A 24,133-nucleotide genomic window follows, 5' to 3' on the forward strand; every position below is an offset into this window, starting at 1 on the left:
ATCGAAGCTGTTTGAAGCCTTTTGGTTCTCCAGGGATACTTCAGGTGGAATAGATCGTGATTTCGTCTTAGATTTTATGAAAGTCCAGAAACGTTTAGGATTGTTACTGTTTTGAAGAGACTGAACATGGTGCCAATAGCTCTTGTTTATTTCAGATTTGACTTTGTTTCTACACTGCCTATATTTTTCCCAGTCAGATTGAAGTTGAGATGATTTAGCTTTTTTCCATAAGCGTTTCCGTTTGTGAAAAAGGCGACGAATTGCAGATGTTAACCAAGGAACATTTCTTTTTCTTTTCAAATGATGTGTATTGATGTTTTTATTAACAGCAGCAAAGAACAATTCTTTCCATTTAGTCCACATTTGATCAACATTGTTCTCTAAGAATACATTGCCCCATGGGGCATTGGAAAGATGAGAGCGAAAACCTTCCCAATTTGCATTTTTGTAATCGTAAACGATCTTTGGAGCTTGATGTGGACGGGAAATAAAGACATTAAAGTCGAAAAAAACAACGTTATGATCTGAATTTCCAAGGCCACAGTCTATCTCAACATTAGCCAAATGAGCAAGAGTGTTGGTTAAGATTAAATCCAATAAAGCGTCTCCTCTGGTAGGTTTATTCACAAGTTGTGAGAGGCCAAAACGATTAATAACAGAGTCGCAAAAGAAATCGCTGATAGTGTCCGGCTGCCATGGAGCTACAAGGTTCCAGTTCACATTACGTAGATTAAAATCCCCAAGCAAAAGGATATTACATGATGGTGGAAATTTTTCTAGCGATTGAACCAGTTTAGTTAGGTAGGCCATATCGCTGCTAGGAGAGCGATAGTATACTCCAATAAAGTATCTTGAGCAGGGATTGAAATGAACTTCACACCAAAGGATTTCACAGTCGGTTTCGAGGTCACAACGTCTATAACAACAAATGTTATCCCTTAGAGCTAACAAAACACCGCCACCTTTTCCTAGGCGATCTCTTCGGTAGATATTATAATCAGATGACAGGATTTCTTGATCCATTATTTTTTATGTAACGCCACAACCATCCAAAATTCAAAGAAGTGGCAAGGACTAAAATATTTTTAACCCATAGAGACATAATTATTCAATATAATCTTTTGTTAGGTTTTCAGCTCGGTTAAGTTTACCGTTTTGAATACGGAGCCATTTCTAATTTCTTGAATTTATATGACTCGTGAAGTCGCTAGAAACATAGCAACCCAAACAAGATCTAAACAGTGGTCACTTTGTCTAAAAAATAAAGTTATTTATGTTCTTATGTAACATTTTGTTCCTCCTGAGCACAAACATCTGAAACTTTGTTTAGTTCAACGTCGGTGACTACGCTCTTTTGTGGGAAAATCAGAGGTGGCAAATATCAGGGCTTTTCTCTTTACTTGTGTACGTGGCAACCTCGTTCCCAGGGCATTTTCCCTTAGTTGGGGTAAGGGAAAAGGCCCTGGGAAAGAGGTTGCCACGTGGGTGGGAAGGGAGGGGGGTGGGAGGGGAGTGGGAGGGGTAAATAAGGGGTTTTCCTGTAAAACTAAACTGATGTGTTGGTGCGAGAAAAGGCGAGTCGAGGGGAAAGAGGCCTAGAGGAGTGAGAAATGCTCGGGTGAAACTGGTTCCCCCCCTGACAATCAAGAACAGCGCTTGTCGCTTCCTCTGCCCTTGGCTTAGCTTTTGTTACGCTCTCACTTTGAAGAAGGCGAGTGAAAAGCGGGCCTGAGAACAGTTGCAGTTATTAGGGAATTAGCTACTAATTTCGCAAACGCCATTTTTCGTGTGTCCTTTCAAGCTTTTTCACTGGATTCCACTGACTGAGTCCCTTGGAACACAAGTTTCTAGGCCCCTCAATTTTGTATGTCTCGCGTGGTAGAGACTGCCGCGGGGTGCCGTTGGATAGATAAATCTGTCAAATTCGTCAGTCAAACTCGTGTGACGGAAAACTGTTCACGCTGCTGAGATTACAAGGGCAAGCACAGGCGAAAAGCAACCGAGCGAAAAACGAACGAGAAAGGCTTCGCGTAGGTTCTCGGACTTCCCAACTTCAAAATTTTCCTTCGGTATTTGCGCCCCAGGTTTTTAGAACACCCGATCGGGTTATGCAGGAGGCATGGCACCTAAGCTACCTTTCACTAGCGATTTGTCATTTGTTTACGAGATGCGGTGAATGTCTTATAGTACAGTTTAGTGGCACGTTGTTTGAAGTTTGTTAGTGTCTTTTCTTCTTATCTTGACGACATGATATTGAAAGAGTATAGGATCTGCATGCCGATGACAGTGGAAGAGGTATGTTTTACTTCACCGTTGTAATTTTGAACGTGATGAAATGTCGATCGTCTGTAACCGAAAGGCACACGCGAGACGTAGACGTCAGTACGACACTAGGTTGATCGAGTATATCTTCTTGATCAAGTCCAGATTTGTATTTTTTAACCGAGATTTCCTGCAGTATTCTAAATACCTACCATTATGAATCTTATAATAATATAAATTCGAACTCTGACAGCATGATTTTCTCAACCTGAACGCCTTACATTGTTACGTTTGAAGATCACATCAGTAATTTCGCCGCGCAATAATTTGGGTTCACCGCAAAGAAGTGCGCAGAGAGATCGATAGTATAGCTATTTTGGTTCCTTTTTGTTTGAGAGTTTACTGTCTGCTTTACAGTCGCTAGATCTTCTCTCGAAGCTATTAAGGTTTCGATTAGAAATGGACGGAACTACTGTACCGATAAAAGTTGATGTGTTGCGTGCGCGAGGCGGGAATGAAACAAGTCCAGAAATGGTATAAGCATTTGATGATTGTTACTGATAAATGAACTTTAGAGTTTCCCATACAGCTTAATTAAAATTGAAATGGATCCGTTGTACTATCTTTTGTGTCGAACTAAAAGCGATATTTGTGCTTATAACAGCCGAAGGGTATGGTGCTATTCGAATGAACAAGAAATATGCATGACCGATCTTATATTCCATCTTCATTTTTGTCTTACTTGAACTTCTTAGAAAGCGACAAGGTTGATTCCGATCTGTGAATTAATGTGTCAATATCCTTTTCGAACTTTTAAGATATTAGATTAAAAACGTGAGCAATGTTTTAATTTTTAACCCTAATTTGCAAGTTCTTTTATGGCGTAAATGTATTTGATGAAAGCCTCTCCTTATCTCAAGTTTCACGTAATTTAATTTTGTTGATAAGTAATTTCCAGGATGAAAATATTATCATTTTCCGAGCAATAATATCATTTTCGATCGTTCAATTTAACACGAAATATGTTGTTTGCAAATTCGTTTCCACACCGCTTGACATCTTTTATTGAATTTTATGAAATGTTCCAAATTATTTTAGAGGACAAAACTATGTTATAATTTTATCAATTTAGTTTTTTTCTTAAAAATAAAAGGTGTTGCTTCTCTTTTAATTTACATCAATTTTCTTTCATGTTAGTCTTGGGTAGTGATTGTGTTTGATAAAAGTCTGGTATTATTTCATATATTTCTTTTTTACTTAAAAACAATACCTTTACAAGCTGGGTTTTTTTTCGTCAACACCCATTAATCACAGCAATGGAAGACTGTAACAATGAAATCTTATCAGCTAATTGTTGAGTGAAAAGAATTTCTTCACAACCATAGGCTGGTAGTTGTATCAGTTCAAATATACATGTATTGTCTACTGGTTGTTTTCCTTTAATTTTAATAACTTACAACAAAACAACTGGAACTAAAAACAAAGCAAAAGGTTTATATTCTTGTAATATTTAATTCATGCTGTATATTAGAGTTTGCTTTATTTTGATTAGGATTACTGAAGTTTGTAAACAAATCAAACAAGAGATGACAAATAATCTATTAATCCCCTCAATATTAAATGTTAAGATGAGTTTTCAATTTATGGCCTCTAACTCTCTTTTATTTCTTTCATAAATCATGGAAGAATAGCAAAAAAGGTCAAAACAGTTCTAACGGTACTGTAATTGCAAAATTTACTGAAAAAAATACTTATTCATTCTCTAGATGTTAGGGACCTAACATTATTTATGGGGGGGGAGGGGGGGGCTGGTGGAAATGAGAAATAAACTTCTCAAAAACTTTAAGTCCCCCCTTTATTGGGGACTCACTTTTTATTGGGCTCCCTCCCCATAATTCTTTAAATTAATTTAGATACTATACCAAGACATTTTATGTAGACCAAAATGAAAGGTTATGAAGAATACCACCCTACCTTTTTTAAAGGTGATGCACAAGGAGATGAAAGTGACAGAGGGGAAAGCAGTGAATCTTAGGATGAAATCTTTTAAGGACTTTCAATTGTCAACCATTTGTTTAGATTGAGAATGGGTCTTTTGTTTATCAGTCTCCAATTAAAACATAAAAAGTCAATTTTGCTGGTATTGATATTGCAGAATTTGATTTGTTCCCCCCTTTTTATGTGCACACAAATTTTTGGTCCCCCCCTTCATTTCCATCAGCCTCCCTCTCCCTGTAAATAATGTTACAGGTCCCTTATATTCACTTCGGCTGAAGTGGAAATTGTTTGCTTTTGGTAAATAACTTGCTTTGGATGTGCCACAATAGGGCTTGATTATTAATATGATATTATTCAGAATTCCTTTTCTTTTGGGTTTCAGATTCCCTTTTGCCTTGTCTGATGCTCTAATATAATTTACCAAAATATCATTAAATATTCAGCATTGTTATTCAAATAATGTCTTTGGGTGGGATAGTTTTAGAATTTTTTTTTCTTGCCATGGGGATGAAATGGTTGTACCAAATGGAGCACTGGTTGCAAGCATGATTAGTAAGTAAAAAAAAATACTGAAAAAAAAGAGAAAACAAAAAACTGAACATAGCATGCCTATGTGGTTAATGCTCTCTGTAGCTTTACCCTTTCACTTCCAAGTTGCCATTAATTAGTAATTCTCCTTACCGTCTGCCATACATTTCTAATGATGTTAGTTTGGAGAATTTGGTATTGGATCAACTGACAATCCCCTGATTTTCTGTTTTCCTTATTCTCATTACTTGTCTGCTTGATATTATATTGATATTGTAAGGAGAAATTTTGTCTTGATCACTCATGGTAATTGAAGAGTTAAATAATTGATCTGCTTCCTGGTGTACCTGTGATCAAGTCTTCCTTCTCCTTCTTATTGATTGCAAACAACTTCACATCTCACCAGTTTGGATTTATGTCAATTAAAGCTGTAATTGATAGTCAGTATTTTTGAATCTTTACTAGTAGAGCACTGGAGTGGTGTTACATGTAAATAAATTAACACTTAAAAACTGTACCAATCACATTGCTTTGAGCTACACCAAAAAAATCAGATTGCTCAGAGATGCACCAAATTGTGCTGATCAGATTACTTACACCAAAACACAACACTCTATATGTGAACATATTATTTTTTTGAAAAACAAAACAAAAAAAAAACTCAAAAAGCAAATATTTATTTAGATGTTTACTTATTTATTGATCAAACCCAGTATCAAATAGGTCAGTTGTTCATGATAAGTAAACACAGCCATGAACAGAGTGAGCAAGGTGAAGGAGTCCATGTTGTGAGAAACGAGCCATGCGAGGACCCAAAGTATGGAAAGGGACAATTCACAGAAAAGAGGGTTTATTTGTCCAGGTACAGTTTGTGGTAGACTTAATGAACTTCCTGTGTGTATTTGTGAATTTGTGTACCTGTATATGGAGGATGGGTAAAAAGGTAAAGCCTGCTTACGAACCAGGTGGCCCATCAGACTGGCACTTAACTCCAGTTTCTGTTGCATGAAGGGATTAGGAGTATCTACGCTCCCCCCCCCCCCTGGATGGAATGTTAGTCCATCGCAGGGTTACCCCCAGCATTAAATTCGCTGGTACCCATTTTATTCTCCTGGGTGAAGAGAGGCACTGTGAGAGTAAAGTGTCTTGCCCAAGAATGCAACACAATGTCGAACCTGGACCACTCGATCTAGAGTCAAGCGCACTAACCATTCAGATTCAAGCACACTAACCATGAGGCCACTGCACCTCCCGCAGTATATGGAGGATGAGGTGTGTTATATTAGAGTTCTGTAATAATGAGATTTGCCCTTGTGAAGTTACCTCTCATTGAAAAGTCATTGAAGGGCTGAGAATTGGGTGTAAATTTTGCACCAGTTTATGGAGATCATTCTTAGTAGGTACTATGTAGTTACTTATGATTCTTCTGAGGGAGACTTGGGAAAAAAGAAAAATCATCTTGGTATCGTAAACCTCCAAGTAATGTGACAAGCAAGCTGCTGGGCAGATTGGTAGTCTGCAAAGAACTCACTCTGAGAATCTTAACCTGGGTGTGAAAAAGTTGTCAAAAATGGAGGCTGCCTGTGGAATTGTGCCCCTTGAAGAGCTTGCTCACAGCCTGCCTGATAACCTGTTTTAATTTCATTAACAATCTGTGATTAAATTTGTCTAAAAGATGAAAGGGATGGGGTTCAGCATCAGGATGGGAGGGTTATTGTAGAGTGTTGTTGAGCAAAACACCTTACTCATAATTCTTGAGAATAATAGGGACCTTAAGCAGTCTGGACGGCAACGCTAAGGAAGACTTTGATTAAAAAATGAATTTCTACTCTTAGTCAGAATTTCAAAAATGGCTGCATGAGCTTACTGTCTCTTACGGCGCTACAGCTGAACTTCAGCATGACGTATAGAAGTAGCATTGAGTTCCAAATGGAAATTAAATTAATTTGCGGTTGTGGTTTTGGTTCGCAGACAATGCAAATTTTGGCAATTGCACGTTGTTGTTTTGCATAGGACGGCTACGAAATTTACAAAGTTTCAAAACGCACGTGCTGAGCTATTGTTCTGCCAATTAGATCTCTTGTTTTTTCACGTCCTCGTTGCTGTTGCCGTCGTGGCTGCTTAAGGTCCCTAATGTCTTAAAACAGAATTCAGATGTAAGGGGTTGTGAGGAGGGGAGGTTTATTGTTTCTTTTTCTTTTCTTTTTTTTCCAGTCGTCTTCCTGGATGGATGCGGTCCTATATTCCAAAAATATTCTATGTAGAAGAAAAGGCTTGGAATTATTATCCTTTCACTATTACAGGTCAGTGGAGATTGTGAAAGTTTTTCTAAAATGTACTTAGTCTAGTTAATACCTTTACTTGCTCAGTAATGTTTACTTGTTAGTGACACAAAATTTAACATGCATCAAACATTGATGTTACAAGTCAAGAATAAATGAAATGATTTCTGGCTTAAGAAGCAGGTGATCTTTTAAACAAATTATTTTGGTCAGTACCATAGTAAATTCATAGAGGACAGTATGGAGAATATATATGCATACTGATGTCAAGATATAAATGTTGGTGATGTGAGTATTTTAACCAACGCACCCCTCCATTTATGTCTCAAGTTTTTTTTTTTTTTTTTCAATGAAGAAAGAGATAGCCAAGGGTAATAATTGTTTCCATGTTTAACTTCATATTTTAATTGATAATTTCTTTTTTCTTTTCACTCTCCTTCACTCTCGCTGGACAGAATATTGTGTGAGTATCCTCATTTTACTTACTTGAATTACAGTTTGAACATTTCCAGTTGGCTTGAAACCAACAGAATGCTGACCTGCACTATAAATTTAAGTTTTAAGTTGTCTACATTTCAAGATTGCAAGCACAGGCAATCAATTGTCTCCATTCTTAATCACTAAATTACAGACTGTGCATACTGTTCAGGGCCACTCTAAAGTACAAACAAATAAGATGGTTCTGGGCTGTTCCTAAAGACAGACTTGTCTGAAATTTGGAGAGAAAGAGATCTTGTTATGCAGATTACAATCCAGAGATAAAAAAATGGGGTCAACAAACTTTAAGTTTCAGCTACAGACTTATAAAGCAGTGTTGCCATGGTAACCTGAGAGTTTGTTAGAGAAATGTTCACAACTTATCATGAAATAAAAGGGGGTAAGTGTCTAATGAAACTGTGGTGCTGCATCTGTGGGGGAGTATAACAAGGTATTAATTTTGGTTTAATCAACTGAGTTGATCATGTCACTGTAAAGAGTTTCAAAGCTAAAAAAGGCTGGAACTCTTTACGGTGGCCAATTTACTTTATCAACCCAGTTGATAAAACCAAAATTACCTCGTCATTAAATAAGTGGGCATCTTTGGTCTTTTAAAGACCAGTTTAAAGTTATCAGACAAAACAGAGTGAAAGCTACAATACATCAAGGAATTGATCACTGACAGTTACAAATTGTATCTTATTGCAGTGCTCCTTTCTTCCAAGATTTGCAATTAGGATTAAAACAAAATATTTCAATGATAATGGAAGTATAGACAATGTAAGTATATTCTGAAGTGAGACTTTCTTTTATTTTAGTTATTTTAAATTTTAAGTAATGAATAAATGCAAAGATTAATTTTTTAAACTGATCAGATGAAATACCCTGTCACGGTGATGATGTTTAAGTTTTCACATCTCACCAAGTTTTTTGTATCTCATTTAAATTGATTTTGATGTACTGGTCAAACAGACTTACCAAATTAAAGTGCATGTGAATGTGAAATAATTGTAATATTGTATTTCCACTTGAAATGTAAACGGCTATTTGCAATTAGTGCACTACATTTTTTTCCCTTTAAATGATTAGCTGTACTTTTTTTTTTTTTTGCAGTGTTTTGAATTAAGTGAGGAAACACTTGAAACTAGGGAAGTTATTGCAATTGATATAGCATATGATGAATTACCAGAAAAACATTATGTTCCTGAAGAGGTAAGTCATACGCTTAGTGATAAAAGTTAAACGTAAAACAACATACCTATTGAGTGCACAAAGCTCTATGAGTAGAGTTTAAGAGATTTAATCGCTTTGCCTTTGTTTTGATGTCACACTGAATATTAAATTAAAATTAAGCTTAGCCTAGTCGTGAGCATTAATTTTGCAGCATGAAATATTGGCCTCACTACAAACAAAGATGCTAACCATGAAGATCTCAAGGAAAGCCTCACAACTATGACTACAATAGTGATAGATAAAAGATTTTGGAGATTTTGATAAATTTCCTCCGTTGATAGTGTTGTCAGTAATAAAATCTGGAATATTTTCCCTTTTAATTTAGGACTGTAGGTATTTCAAATCAAAGAAAACTGGTAGAGGGCCTTTAAAGGAAGGGTGGAGGGTGAGTTTAAAACAATTTTTTAACTATTTAAATGGTATTGATTAATACCTTCCAACAATAAAGTTGAATTTAAATTTTTATTAAAATTGGTACCGTAGTAAGAACTTCCCAGCTACACTAAAAAATGGTTAATTTCACAAGCTGATGCTTTGTGTCAAACAGAATTGACAATCAGTCATGCAGCCACCCAATATTGTACTTATTGTATTGTAAAATTGAGGACTAACAACACTTGATGGGAGTGTGAAATAACTTAAATTGAAAGGCTTTTGAATTTTTCTTTTTATTAACGACAAAATTGTTTATATGGGTGAATGTAAATGAAATGAAGGAATCATGGTCACATTTGGATAGTTTTGCACCTTTTAAGTTTTATAAAGTAAGAGTACATTACTTTGTTGTTATGATACAACACAATTTTAAACGTGGGTTACAATCAATGGATGACATAATCATCATGCTTTTCCCCTGAACTTCCTAATATTACTAATACAGAAACTGTTTGTAATTTTTAGGATGATACTCAGCCCATCATGTGCTCATATAAACTAGTTAGTGTTACTTTTGATGTCTGGGCCTTAGCTTCAAGAGTAGAGTCCTATGTGCATAAGGTGAGACTCAATGCTTCTGTTATTCCTGTATCCAAGTACACTGTGAGCAAATGTGGTAGTTGGGTAGTATAATGACTGCTTAATGGTCAAGGATGGTATTTTAGTGAAATAGGTGGACTGTTAACATAAACAATGATGAGGGGGGGGGGGGGATACACACGTATATGTTCACAGTTTGTTTCTCAGAGTCTCTTACTGAGAAATAGCAATTTAACAAAAGTTCATGATTGCTACCTTTGACGTTTTTCTGATCATTTTTATCCCTTCAAAAGAAACTTTAAGTTGAGATTTGCAAGTTCTAATGCAATGTATTGAATACGTGTTGCAGTGACTGCATCTTATTACATGACTCAAGCAGTCAGAGGGCCAATAACTAAAATCACCAATCAAAATGCTCTATTGCCGGTCAATATTCCCTAAGTATTGGACTGGGCACTGTTCCGAATGGTCCCGAATGATACTGTAGTTGTGTCCCTTTGAACTTAAGTTGTATAATAAATCTCGTATTAACCAAGCTTGCTCGGGACCGTACTAGAAGAATATCGGCCCTCGGTCTTTTTTGTATGGACCTCGCTGCGCTCAGTCCGTACTGTCAAGACCTCAGGCCAATATTCTCTCAGTACGGCCCTCGCACTTGGAATATATATATAACTCAATGGTGGCTGGGCAGAGACTCATTTAGTGACATATCACTGCATTTGTTGTCATTTTGTTGTGTTGCACGGACAACTTGGTCTTGTTTGAATTTTTGTTAACTAAAAAATCTGCTGTGATAGAATGTTGTCACTACAATACTCACATGAATTGGTCCAAGTGTTTTGAATTTGTGAGACTGATTATGCCCAACTGTTGTAGCTCATAGAGCATCTTGTGGCAGCCTATGATCACTGTGATTGGTTGCCTGGTGTGTCTCAAATGATTGTAATAAATATAGGTATTTAATTCATATTGAAAGTACTTACACAGAAAGGAATTAAGCTTAGTGTACCACCAATGTCAACAGGTCATTCAAGATATTTTATTACTTGGTCACAGACAAGCATTTGCTTGGATTGATGATTGGATTGGTAAGTGTGTGTGTCTTTAACTAAAAATGTCTCAGGTGATAAATGACAAAATCTGTACTTGTGCATTATGTAAATTCTTTGGTTTTTGTTTTGGATATTCCTACATGACCACATGACCCAAAGTTACATCTTTTATTGACATTAATTTTGAGGCAGAGTGTTCTTCAAGATCATAAATTCAAACCTTCCTTCTTGTTCCCCAACAGAAATTGATTCTTTAGTCCTTTTCAACCGTCCTGCTGTGCTTTGTTCATTGCCCACTTGTTTGCCTCCTGCCCACTGGCTTGAATTTTTCATACATATTTTCACCATTTTGTTTAAAGATTTTACACTCTGTGCCAAGGTGGCACAGAGATACAAATTTGGTATCAGCATATGAATAAAATTGATTGGCTCAAAGTAATTCCAGTAGTCAGAATTGTAATGTAGATAAGAGATCTTGGGCAAGGATAATTTTGAGATTGAAGTGGACACCAACTGAAAGAAGAAAAATACAAATTCAAGGGCATTCTGATGAAGAGGCTGCTGTTTTAGCATTTTAAAACAAACTCTGCTGACCAAAAGGTGTAGTGAACATCAGGAAAGAGAAATTTTAACTTTTGGTTGCTCTCCACATGTCAAAAACATTTGTGCTTAAGCTCCCTTTTAACAATTCAATTATACTCCAAGGTATGACCATTGATGATGTGAGAACATATGAGAAGGAAATGCAGGAGAAGACAAATACTAAAGTTGGTGCAGATATTTAAACATGCATTGATTTATTTCAAGTGACCCAGGGGTAAACCAGTGCTTTCTGTAAGATTTGCACCCACTGTAAACATTTAACTCTCTGATTGACATGTAACCTCTTCCTGTGATTCCGATATATTATCCTGCAATTAAGTTATGAGCTTAAGAGCCAGAGGATGCTGTCATGATATAACACCAAACTGTCCCCTCTAATTTACAAGGAAATCTATTAGGTTCAGAGGGGAGAATAGCTAATTGGATCTTGGGAATTAACAAGTTAACAGTTACAAAGTGAAGCAATTCTAACACCCTGTGTCTCTTTTAAATGCTAAATGTTATTGAAAGCACTGTGCGAGTTACCATCTTTTCATTTAAGTTTTACTCAACATTATTTTTGACTGTTCTTATTTTGTGGATTAAAATGTTTTTTGTAAGTAAAAGACAAACTCAAACAAAACAATGAGATTTTTTAGTAGCTTATTGTATATAAATATTCTTACAATTTATTTATTCTTTCAGTTTAATCAAAATTTGAAAACTAACAGCGAATTTGTTATATTTTCATGAGTTGAATGAATAATAACAAAGCAACAGATTGTGAAAAAAATGTCACAATTACCTCCAATAAGGGACAATGAAAGAAATGAGTCCCCAAAAGAATTTGATTGTTTATTCATTTGTTATTTGTATAAAACAAATTTTGAGCCCATATAGAAAACAAATAATGGTTTTCTGAAGTTTACCTGTCCAGTAGAGTCAGTTAGAATAGACCACTTTCATAAATGGCTGCTGGATTAATATTCTTTTGTTTAAATTTAAATTAGCCCTTCCGGCCTCGCTTTAGATAACGTATTCTTTTGAATTTTGTACTGGAGAATGAGGCCAGAAGGGCTAATTTAAATTTAAACAAAAGAATATTTATCTGGCAGCCATTTATGAAAGTGGTCTATAGAATTTTTAACTTCTCAGTTAATTAAGTATGGTGATGTTATTGCGTTCAGTGGACGTGTCTCTGAGTACAGTTTGGTGTAATGCTAATGAGAAAAGGCATCAGAAAGACCTTATATGGGAAGTTGTTTAATGTTTTATGGGCTGATAGAGGGTTAGGGTTCAGTGTTGCAAAACCAAAACCTGTGGTACAGAACAGCCAATTAGAACAAAGAAAAAAAATGAGAAATCTTAAAGAGAGACAAGCAAACTTCCTGCAGGGGCTGAAAAATGCACAGGACCAAGTAGCGATTGGTTTTTGTTTTGAATGTGATTGGTTATAAGTGAATCAAGATTTCAGGACAATTATGGCAAAAAGTAAAGCAAAATCAATTCAGTCTTGGTTTGCTTTTGACACTCAATTAGAATATTACTCTATTTGGTACATCAATTTTCATTCCTGAAAGCCAAACCTGTAAGGAATAATTAATGTCAATAGCTGCTATAATAGAATTTAAGGATACTTCATTTCTCTCTTTTCTATTGTATATTTAGACATTTTAATCATAGAATCCATCACAATCCTGTACTTACAGTAGGTTTCCCCTTTGCATACAATGCAACTCACATCCAGCACATACACATGTATTATGGTATTTTGTACTCTTTCTGTTCTTAAGCAGTCACCTGAAGCTACAATATAAACCTATTCATCACAATAGTATTGTTATGTCGCCTATTTCACCATAGTTGGCCACTTAGGGAAGTAGGTTTTGAAACCCCTGTGGTTATGACTTCCTTTATTCAAAAGCTTTTTCTGTTATGAGATTGGTTGTGAAGCCTTTGGACAAGAGGGAGGCGTAGGTCGATCTTGTCATGACAGAGACAAGAAAGAACTAGGCTTGTTAAAGGGTTTGTTTCATTACAAGGTCACCCCTAGTTTCACTCTGGATGAAGGTCTAACAGCGAAGCTCACAACAGGGCAGTGAATTAATCCTGGAGTTTAAACTCTCTCTCTCGATTACTGAAATAATTATATCTCATTTCAATCTGATAATATATGGACGACGTCACATGTTCATGTGTGAATGAACTTGGTTTATTGGTGTATGCTTAACAAAAATTTCAGTATGTGTGCATTGGAAAGAAAATGGTGCATTAATAATGCAGCATGTACAACTCCATAAACATACTGCTGGATTTTGAGATGGCCTTGTTTAGTGGGACTTTGAAGATCTATATGCAAAGTTATTTTTGTCAAGTAAATAGCTTTTAAGACTATTACTATTAATTGAAAATCACAGAGCAGATTCCCAGTTTTTGGGTGAATCTTAAATTGCTGATTTCGATTGTAAAATAGTGATTTTTATCAATAAAAAACTTTCATTCAATCAGGTAATCAATCATTTTGAAATTATAACAATTTATTGATGAAATAAGGGGAGTGAGTTTCTAAAGAAACTGTGGGGCTGCATCAGCGGGGGTAATAAGGTAATTTGATTTTATCAACTGAGTTACTGATGTAAATTGGCCACTGTAAAGGATTCACAGTGGCCCTTCCTCAGATCGAATGCCAAAGGAATAATGCTCAAATTGTCACCTTTTAAACCCTTTACATTGGCCGCAGTTGAATATTTTTAGAGAAACTGCACGGTATAAATTTAAATTTAATAAATTTAATTTAATAATTTACATTATCAACTCAGTTGATGAAACCAAATTACCTTATTATTGAAAGTTTCCTTTATTATTTATTCATAAACATTGTCATAAAAATTCCTCTGTGGGAAGAACAAACCTCTTAAATTTACCTTGCTAACAACATGCAGTTTGTAGCCCAGTTGGTAGGAGCACTCAACTAGTGCTTGGGAGGCAGGGGTTCAAATCTTGTCAGTGCTGAATTTGTTCAGGCTTCTTTCCTGCAAATGCTTTAATTGCAGCTCACCTGCAGGGATCATTTCTTTATTTGTACTTCATTTTGGAATGACTTTTTCTCTCGTAAATACACTTTGTCAGAAAGGCATCCTCCCTGCTGGTCAATTTTCAAAGTGTAACTAATAATTCTGGGAGCATTTTTGTAACAAATGGTTAACACCTGGGATTAGTAGTTAACTGGACTCAAATGTGTAGTCTGATGAAGTGAATGACACTTATCTTGAAATAAACTGTTGTTGGCAACAGTGAGAGATATTTTATGACTATTGGTAAATATTCACAATGTTGTAAGTTGTCATGCATTAGCCTTGTTCTCCACTTCGTACGTAGTGATGTTAGCCTTGTTTGTTTGTTTTTTTTCATAAATGGACTCTGTTGTTGTTGAGCCTCCCTGTTGAGGTGCTTAGGTTATTTCTTGCTCTCCAGCTTAATCCATTGGAAATAATTGTCACACATTCCAATAGCCTGATCGAACATCACCATTTAATTTTAAGTCAAGTCTACTGTTGGTGAAACTTAAGTCACTTTCACAGACACAGTTATTTTCAGGACCACCCTCACAGGGACAATAAGACAGCAAGATCATTTTCAACCATAACTAGCATCAAACTAGGGTCACAAGTGTACTCATTTACTCATGTTAACTCCGTTGCTCACTAGCCCTGAAAGTCCAATGCCAAAGTTGTTTATTTATCAACATCATCATCTGAGTGCATGTAAACAGGTTTGGCCTGCTTTCTAATTCGTTCTTGGGTTTTCCGCTCTTTTGTATTTGTTTTAGGGACAGCTGATGGTGGCATGTGTATCTATAATGTATAAAACAAGCCATTTCCCCATTCAACTGAGTGATGATGTTTCAAGTTAGAGTTAATAAAAGTATCTCAAGGCCACTCAAACTTGTCATTTGTGGACTTAATTACAAGGATTCGTCTCTGGTGCGGGGGGTTGGGGTGAAAATGGGGCTCAAAAGTGAGACTATTTCATGACAATTTAAGGGGCAGTCTTAGTAGCAGAAAAAAGGATTGGTGTTTCCTTCCACTAAGTGACATTTGATTTACCTAGTAAAAATGGTTTTGAGAAACACTTAGAAAAGCAATTATAATGAATAAATATCACCTTAAACACAGTTTCATTTTATTTTCATGTACCTGAGCTAAACTGAATTTCTAACCAAATGAATAACTAACCATCTAGCTGACTTACACTGTGCACACAAAAAAACATTCCCTAAGAGCACTGGTATATAGGATAAAATGGCGGGGGGTGGCAGCCGTGAAGAGGGTGGTGAGAGAGAGCAACAAAAAAAGTTATCAAGAGTGCTAGATGAGTATCTTTTAGGCATGTATGGCTAGAAATCATGCATGTGCAATTCAACTATCTTTTGTTTCAATTAGGCTTTCTGCACCAATTTTGTGTCAGAAAGACCCTTATTGCAGTCTTTCCACCAAGACTGGTGTCATCCCTCATTGCCCATGTTTGGTATTATGGTAAAAACTTCCAATGAAAACCACACTTACCATTCTGGGATAAGGTGTTCCATAATGAAGGGCTAAAAAAATGAAAAATATGATCCAGTTTAAAATGTTGTTTTGTTGTTTATGCCTCTTGATTCCCTGGGGAACAAAGGGCCGCAGTTTAAAATGTACTTCTTTTTAATCATAATTTGCAACAATTCACAACGTCTGTTGAGATTTTATAAATCAAATAACTACCATAACCATAAACCAATCTCAGTTGATACCTTAAATGAGATGTACACTGACTAATACCTGCCTATTGACCAACTGTTCAATCTGTTAATAATTATAAAAATAATAAAGGAATTTAGCAGTGGATGTTTCATGAGGTGGGTGGCCTTTCTTGTCCACTGTTGCCAGGTAGAATTGGAAAATTGGAAAGATGGTTTCGTGGAAGGAGATAAACTAGAGGTCCAGAGGGAAAAACCCTTGAGCAAGGACAAGAACCAACCATAAACTCAACCCACATGTAACAAGGGGTCTGGAAATCAAACCTGGGGCCACAGCAGCGAGAAGCAAGCCCTCTCACCACTGTGCCGTCCCTGCTCCCCAACAGACTGGATGTGTAATTGTGGTACGTTTGATCTGCCTCTAAGCATGTGACATAAACTAAGTTATGCGCTACATACCAATCTCTACTCGCGCACTGGCCTCGTGAAGACAAAGCTTTATCTCTTCCGTGTTAGTGATCTGCAAAACCAAACTAATTTTCAGCTTCCAGTCACTGGTTAGGTTGAGGCATTACATATATCTTATTAACCAAGTGCGAGGGCCATACTGGGAGAATAACGGCCCGAGGTCTTGACAGTATGGACTGAGCGCAGCGAGGTCTGTACAAAAAAGACTGAGGGCTGATATTCTTACAGTACGGTCCTGAGCAAGCTTGGTTAATAAGAGATTTATTACACGACTGAAGTTCAAAGGAACACAAGTGCAGTATCATTCGGGACCATTCGGGACAGTGCCCGGTCCAATACTGAGAGAATATTGACTGGCAATAGAGCATTTTGATTGGTTGATTTTAGTTATTGGCCCTCTGACTTCTTGAGTCGTGTAATAAAAGCCAAAAACATCTATCCATGAACAGCACATACTAGAGAGATCTATAATCAGGTACTGAATCTTGTAAGAGACAGTATGGGAATAATATATTTCCTAAATTCTATCTTCTACAAGGACTTCATCTAATCATGAAATTGTACAAACAAAAATCTCAAACAAGTGGCTAAAGAAGCTTAATAGACGGGCAAAAGCAAAATGCTCACAGGTAAGATATGAAATTTTCATTTGAAATCTTTAAAAAATATGTAATTAGGAAACACTTATAACTCTCGTAATTTCACTATTAAAAATTTCAAGTTGATAGGCTTGGCCTTCGAACGTGTGTACAAGGATGTTCTTTGATTCAGTACAAAAAGCGACAAGTCAAAACCCCTTTATCTCAAAACTCCTTCGCTAAGAAACAGAAATACTGGAAATTATATTACAAAGGTTACAATGGCAGGAGAAATATTGAGAAGTTCCCACTCACATTCTTGTTCTTACGGAATAATTTTCTCGCTTCATTTTGGATATACTGTCGCTCTTCCTCAGTATCTGCAGCTGTTGTAGCTTTCCATTCCCTTGCTACTTGAAATATTCGCCTGTAAAGCGATAGCACTTCTCTTCTCAACATTGGAAAAACCGGTTCGCAATTTCTTTGTAAGAAACCGTGATCACACTGCAGCAGAAAACTGCAGCAGCCATATCAAATGTGTAGCAAGTACGGCGCCATGTTGAATTTTATCCTTTGAAGTTACACCGCTGGCCATGTACAGCCTCACTCTTGGGGCTGATGACCTCATATGATGTCTTGATCAAATATACAGATTCGCGATGTGATCGATGAATAATTCTCAAGATGAAGTATAGGACGCGGAAGAAGGGTTCAGGGACAGGGCTCAGACATATCTGTGTGCCTGCAAGGCTGGTCAAGTGCAGCTCGCAACAGCGTGTACCTGTTCCGTCCATGTTCAAGAGTTGCATGGCGGTTCTACTGGGTGCTCAGTGAAAATGAAGGCAGCAGTGCCACGAAAACGGGCAATGAAGCCTCCCGCAACCTCACAGCTCGTTCTTAACAGCTCCGCCGTTTGACACTACAAATCGTGCACAATACCGCAGGCTAGGCTGGCATACTGGCTATCTTTTCTAGGGACAGCATTGAATCACAGAAGCATCGCAAAAGTATGATCAAACTTCGTCTCTCGCCTTTTTGTTGCAGCTTTTATTTGCTACGCTACTAAAGATATTCTAATCCTTATCAGTTACAATCACAACTAGATACTTTCCTTGCATGGCTGACAACCGCTGTAAGGGATCAGGGGAACGTGCACGTCATTCTAGTTCCAAGAAGTCTCATTTCTAATATTTCTTTTCGAAGCTTCTTTACGGTAAATAGCTTAAAGGTAAAATTAACTAGTGGGTAAAAGATCGAAAAATGAAATTGGTTTCTAACGATTACGTGGGGCATAAAAAAATAAGAACAACCTAGGGGTGGTATGTTTATTTGAAAAATTATATTTTCCTACGACATCACGTTATACATGTTTTAAATAAAAATTTCTTGTTATAATGCACATCAGTACTTTGCGTCAAGTCTCTACAATTGTTTAAAACTGTTGAGGATAGCGCTTTTCCCGGCCAGTAGGGCGTATCCCCATAGATGTTGTTCCAAGCACCGCTAGAGTGTCAACTACAGTGTGTTGTTCTGTAAAACGACAGATATAAGCAAGTATTTGGAAAGTTATGGCCGTCTATACACCGAATGCAAAGATGGCGTCCATTTTGAATTGCCATTGTTCTGGCCAACTCGAAAGCGTACGCTCCTTTGGTCACTGTGCACATTTTACTTTAGACTCATTCATGTAATTTACTGTTTCTTATATATTCTAACTTTTGTAATCTATAGCAATCTCTACTGTAACCTCTTGAAATAGTGCGAATAAATAAATAAATGAATGAATGAATGGACTCACTAGCCCCGTCTTCACGTGGAAATCCAAAAAAATTATTACATGTGTGACGGGCTAGTCAGTCCAGAACAATGGCAACTCAAATTGGACGCCATATTTGCATTCGGTGTATGGCTAGGCTAGATAAAATACTTGTGTGAGGCACCAAACTTTCAATTTTATTCATCAAAGATGTCGTATTTTGAAATCTTCTTTTATATGGGTTGGCAGACAGTTTTTGAGGAGACAACTGCAGGTCTCAGTGTTAAATTCATGAAGTAGTTTCGTTCGAGTTTTTGCTTGTTGAACCCTCTATTAACTATGGTTGAACCATTTATAGAAGTGCCACATATTTTCACAGATGGGAGATAGAGGCTCGAACAAATCACTGTAAAGTTCTCGTGGTAAACAATTCCTATCATTCTTGGAGCTTTTTTCATCATAGCCGTCAATCAAAGCAGAAAAATCATCTTAAGAAACCGTGGTAAACTCGAGGTAAAAAGATTAATATAAAAAAAAACGCAAACAGCCTGAAGCGCGGGAAAACGTAAGTGACCAAGTCGCGATTGTTTTTGGTTTGCATCTGATTGGTTGAAATTATATTTAAACTGGGTTTATCACCAGGTGGATACATTAAAAAATACTTGAAAATACAAATTAAGTTACATTGGTGGTTAAAAGCGTTTCTGAAATTAGTAACAATAAAAATGTTCCCGACGTTTCGGTCGCAATTACGGACCTTCTTCAGGGGAAGTGAAAGAAAAAATTTATGAAAAAGCGCAGATATAAACAAGACGCTGAATCTTAATTAGCGTCCTGCTTATATCTGCGCATCTCTAACAATCAAATTGCACTACGAGGAAATTTATATCAAAACTAATATATTTACATATAATCTGGTTATTTTATAAAGCCTAATAAAGGCAAAACTTTTCCTTGTTGATGCAATAAAATTAAAAATAAAAAAGACGTTAATTGTCTAGTTTCTTCGGTAATAAAAAATTCTGACTTGAATCACCATATTGTTCGTTTCTCGGCGTGTCTTCATAGGTTTATTGTCGATGCACTCAGGTTCTACTCTGAAAAGTACAAGATCAATTAGGGATTTAAATCTAAAACTTTAAAGGTTTACAGAATGTAGGTGGATTTTCTAGAAGTGGTGAAAATATTGGTAAAGAGAGATGGTCTAACCGATAGGAAGGAGGAAAAAAAAGAGAGAAAAATAGAAAGACACAGATGAAGGAGAGAAGGAAGGAGAAAGAGTTAGGAATGAAGAGATTGGCGCACAGATCTATGAATAAGTAAATAAATACACGAATGAATAAATAAAGAAATAGATAAGTGGATGAATTAATAAATGAATGAAGAGAAAAATGAATAAATGGACAAGAGAAGAGGAAAAAAAACGAAAATAGCAGAACAAAAAAAAAGTCATTGCCTCAACTGTCACTGATTTGAATAAAGCAGGGATGAAAAGAAAAAAGAACATGCCTACCAAGAGCTTTCCTTTTCATCTTCGTTACAAGAAACTCGCATTGTTCTGCCCAGTTGTACTTCTGTCCGTAAGATGCCCGCAGTCTCTGCATCTCGTTTAGACGCTTTTCTCTCTCCTTATCACGGACACTCTTGATCGCCTTTGACCAGTCTTCGGGTTCATCGGAGTTAACTACACAGAGTTCTCCAAATTCTACCTTCTGCAACGCTTTCGAAAAACCTGAGTTACGACCGGCAAGGACAGGCAAACCAGCCGATAAGGCCTCAAGGGCGGTGAGTCCAAATCCTTCTGTTCTTGAGGGCATGATAACCAGATCCACACGACGAAACAGCTGTTTTAATATATTTCTGTCCTTGACATATTCTTTGACAGACAGTTGGTTTTTAGAAATGCCATGTTTGAGAATCTTCGCTGCAAATTCGTCTTGCTTTCCTGGAGCCGCTCCAACAAATGTGAGATGATAGGAATCGTTTTTCAGCTCAGGACTTGCAAACGCCTTAGCCGCAATATCGTAGCCTTTTAATTTGAAGTCCTCGTCATCACCACGCCCAAACATGAGGACCTGAAACTCGTCATTCTCGTTTGGTGACTGCTTTACATCAGTTAGATCTCCCATGATTCCCGGTGTAAATTCCACAACATCTTGGTCTTTGTGGAAAGAGCGTAGATGGGTGGAGTAGAAACTATTCAATTTAGGCCCAACTGGCATGACAAGGTCAGCTATTCCACAAAGACTAACCTCACGCTGGTTCTTTTCTTCACTTTGTGCGACAGCTTTCGGATAGTCTTTGTGCATACCAAGTTCATCCGGAGCAGTGTGAACCACTTGAACCCACTTGCAGTCATGAGATTCTTTAATAATCTGAGCTTGTTGACCAAGCTTCACGCCATGACCAATTACTACATCAATTCGAAGGTCTTTCGGTGGAAAAAACAATTCTACTAGGGAAGGGTATGCAATACGTTTCTTGGCCTCAATAATAGTAACACAGTGTTCCGCAGCTGCTGCTTTTTCTTCCTCTCCAATTGCACCGTGAGGGACAAGGATAGTGACTCGAACCTCGGGACGTTTTGCTAGATGAATGGCTAGTTCCCTGTTCAAAGTCGATAATCCACCTTTCAATGACTTCCACTCGTCTGCCAAGATTGTGACTTTCAAAACTTCGCTTGAGCAAATACTTGGATCTGTTTCTTCTGGTGCTCGCGGTGAGGGAAAAGTTGTGCTGAATTCCGGCCAAACCTAACATAATCAAATAACATAACCGAGTTAATTATGTAAAAAAGATTGTGCTTGTTCATCGTGTTAAAGTACAATAATAATAAAGTATTATCGTTTGTCTGTTTGACCACATCGCGAGATAAACAATAACAGTTTATTATTATCATAACTGAGTTACAGAAACGGGCAATAAATTATGTATACTAAGAACTAACTCTTAAGTTTCCTACTGATTCTTTTAGGGTGTAGATTTGTGACCAACCAATTCACACACACCTTTGACTCCTAACAGTCGACTGGCTACAACCCTTCACTGAACTCTGATTATGAATCCTGCTAAATTTATCGAAACGTCAGTCACTCTGACTACCGGCAACAATCTTCTCGGGACTACTGTTACCCGGACGATTAGACTACACGACAACTTTTAAAAAAACTGATTCTTTCAAACGAAAACTGGAAAGCGCTTATGTTTTCCTGTGAAGAGTTCTTCAATTTCAAATACGTTAATATACTAATAATGACTGCTACACCTCTGGGAGGCGTTTATCAGCTCATGACGTCATCAAAATCAAATAATCAGTCATCATCATTCACTTTTTCGTCGGAGACAAATTTGACAGAACACGATTTTGAACATAACCTCACTAAGGGCAATGTTAAGTAACGAACATAACACCTGACATAACTTCGAATAAATCTTATCTGGTTTGATTCATTAGGAAGTGTAAGATCTGGAAGGATATCTACTTCATCTTTCATTGAAAACTAAAGACATTTAAAAGGTTGATTGATTTTTTCTAATTTCTTGTAGCTATTTTTTAATATTTCAGAACGTTGCTTTTTTATTACCTGATCTTTCTTTTGCTCACACATGGCTACTTGCGGTGTGGAGGGAAAGTTCCTGGGGGAAGAACCCTGTAACAGAGATACTCAATTTCTAAGAAAAAATATTGTATCTGACATTTACGTCTATCAGTTCTGTAGCCTTGTCACTAGAAAACGGTTGTCAACTTAGTGCAATTGGCTCTCTAAGGATAGACGCTACGCCCTATGCCTTGACTAAGCTAGAGCCCCTTAAAGCCGAGGAGAATTAAGAGCAAATACGATGGAATGATTGCCGGTCATTTTCAAAGAAAAGCCCTTAACGGCCATTCACTCTGGCGATTTTTGCAGCGGCTCTGAGTACAATTCCTGCTGTGATTTTTTCCGTGATTTCACGAGGACGAAGTGTGGTAGCTTCCTCCATTTATTTTCACTGATAATCTGCAAAACTCAAGCTGCAGCAACCTCTCTGACTTGATATCTCACAAAAAGAGTTGGTCAGCTCTGCCGGTAGCAATTTAAGTCTTACTTAACCTCACCAGTACAAAATAGATGCGACGATAGAAGAAAAAGATAATGTGGAAAAAAAGAACAGTAAAGGACTTAATTGAGAGAGCTAACTTAATCTTCTGCGATGCTTCCTAATGACGCACTTTGCCAGCGCGAGGAGTGTAAAACCGTCACACACATTGAGGTACTTTTGAGCGGGTGAATCCTGAGAGTTACTCAGCGTAAGGAAAACAACTTTAAAAATTAAGTTCCAAAACAGCTTCTAATCCACATTAACTTCCGCTAGTTCAAGTTTTTCAATTTTCATAAGACATACCTGATCTGGAAAGGTCGCAATGACATGCAGCGTGCATAATATTTCCCTTTTAAAATGGTATTGCTCTACTGTGTACAACTCTACTTGCAGGTTACTGAGGTCGCTAATGGATACACGCAAACTTCGTTCAAAAGCTTCATCTCCAAGAAACCTGACACAACAAAATTAAACGAAGATATAATAATAAGTATTTCTTTTTGTGTGGGCAAGACACAGTCATGTTTTTCCTTTCGCTTGTGCTCCAAGATGGCGGACACAATGGAGATAGGATAAGCAAAAATCAATAGACTTACTTCAAAAAGTTGTCTAGAGTTTCTTTTTGCATCACAGTAAAATCTTCGGAAAGAGACACAGACATCCAGTCTTCTTTACACAGTGGCTTAAGCGAGTTTCCTCCGCCTTGAGCACAAACGCGATGAGCTGGAGATAGAGGAGTACGCACTTGACCTTTAAGATGGAGTGGGAAGCAGCAAAGAGTCAACAAGTAGTTGGTGGGTTTTCCTGCATCATATAACCAGGCTAAAAATCCTGCTTGCTTTATCATGAGTTTTCTACTAATATCAACGGCAAAATTCTTGAGGATAACAACGGGTAGTTTCATCCAGTCAATCCAAACCCAGTACCTATGGGAAAGCGACACAAACTTAACAATAGCTTTTTAAGGCCAAGAGTCACTTGAGCAAAGAGTACAGTTTCGATCACTGATCAACAAATCAGAAAGTTGGCATCCTAGAATCATGAACTGATAGGTCCAGGATGAATTGTCTTTACTATGACAACATGTAATGAAATAAACTTCATTTGACCTGCCGATGAAAATCAAG

General features: G+C 37.1%; 3 protein-coding genes across 6 annotated transcripts in view; 1 reads left to right on the forward strand and 2 right to left on the reverse strand.

Moving 5' to 3' along the window:
• Positions 1–2,129: 2,129 nt before the first annotated feature.
• Positions 2,130–13,893, forward strand: LOC148721709 (cytoplasmic phosphatidylinositol transfer protein 1-like). Its single transcript, XM_088736858.1, has 10 exons — positions 2,130–2,295; positions 5,502–5,650; positions 7,003–7,091; positions 7,526–7,533; positions 8,256–8,327; positions 8,661–8,759; positions 9,106–9,165; positions 9,681–9,776; positions 10,780–10,843; positions 11,513–13,893. Exons 1-10 carry the CDS (start codon positions 2,248–2,250, stop codon positions 11,590–11,592), a joined length of 765 nt encoding a protein of 254 aa, XP_088592984.1. The 5' UTR covers positions 2,130–2,247; the 3' UTR covers positions 11,593–13,893.
• On the reverse strand, positions 10,781–18,052 carry LOC111340148 (LYR motif-containing protein 1). 2 transcript variants are annotated; one of them, XM_088736871.1, is made up of 4 exons: positions 17,486–18,052; positions 16,584–16,644; positions 15,955–15,986; positions 10,781–11,320 (listed from the first exon to the last, which is right to left on the reverse strand). In XM_088736871.1, the coding sequence occupies exons 1-4, from the start codon at positions 17,627–17,629 to the stop codon at positions 10,985–10,987; spliced, it is 573 nt and encodes a 190-aa protein (XP_088592997.1). In that variant the 5' UTR covers positions 17,630–18,052; the 3' UTR covers positions 10,781–10,984. The 2 variants fall into 2 exon arrangements, with proteins under 2 accessions (XP_088592997.1, XP_022802671.2); XM_022946936.2 differs by lacking the exon at positions 10,781–11,320 and adding an exon at positions 14,899–15,243 and having other exon boundaries at positions 17,486–17,748.
• An 803-nt stretch (positions 18,053–18,855) lies between these two features.
• Positions 18,856–24,133, reverse strand: part of LOC111347280 (uncharacterized) — a 28,369-nt gene continuing 23,091 nt past the window's right edge. For all 3 annotated transcript variants that reach the window (XM_088736813.1, XM_088736812.1, XM_088736811.1), the window contains 5 exons: positions 23,603–23,932; positions 23,310–23,460; positions 22,511–22,576; positions 20,440–21,679; positions 18,856–20,023 (listed from right to left, as the gene is read on the reverse strand). In XM_088736813.1, coding sequence (XP_088592939.1) covers positions 20,019–20,023; positions 20,440–21,679; positions 22,511–22,576; positions 23,310–23,460; positions 23,603–23,932 — 1,792 coding nt within the window. In that variant the 3' untranslated portion in view covers positions 18,856–20,018. The remainder of the gene's footprint in view (positions 20,024–20,439; positions 21,680–22,510; positions 22,577–23,309; positions 23,461–23,602; positions 23,933–24,133) is intronic.

The sequence above is a fragment of the Stylophora pistillata genome, chromosome 10 (assembly GCF_964205215.1).
Source record: "Stylophora pistillata chromosome 10, jaStyPist1.2, whole genome shotgun sequence".
Classification (NCBI taxonomy): Eukaryota; Metazoa; Cnidaria; class Anthozoa; order Scleractinia; family Pocilloporidae; genus Stylophora; species Stylophora pistillata.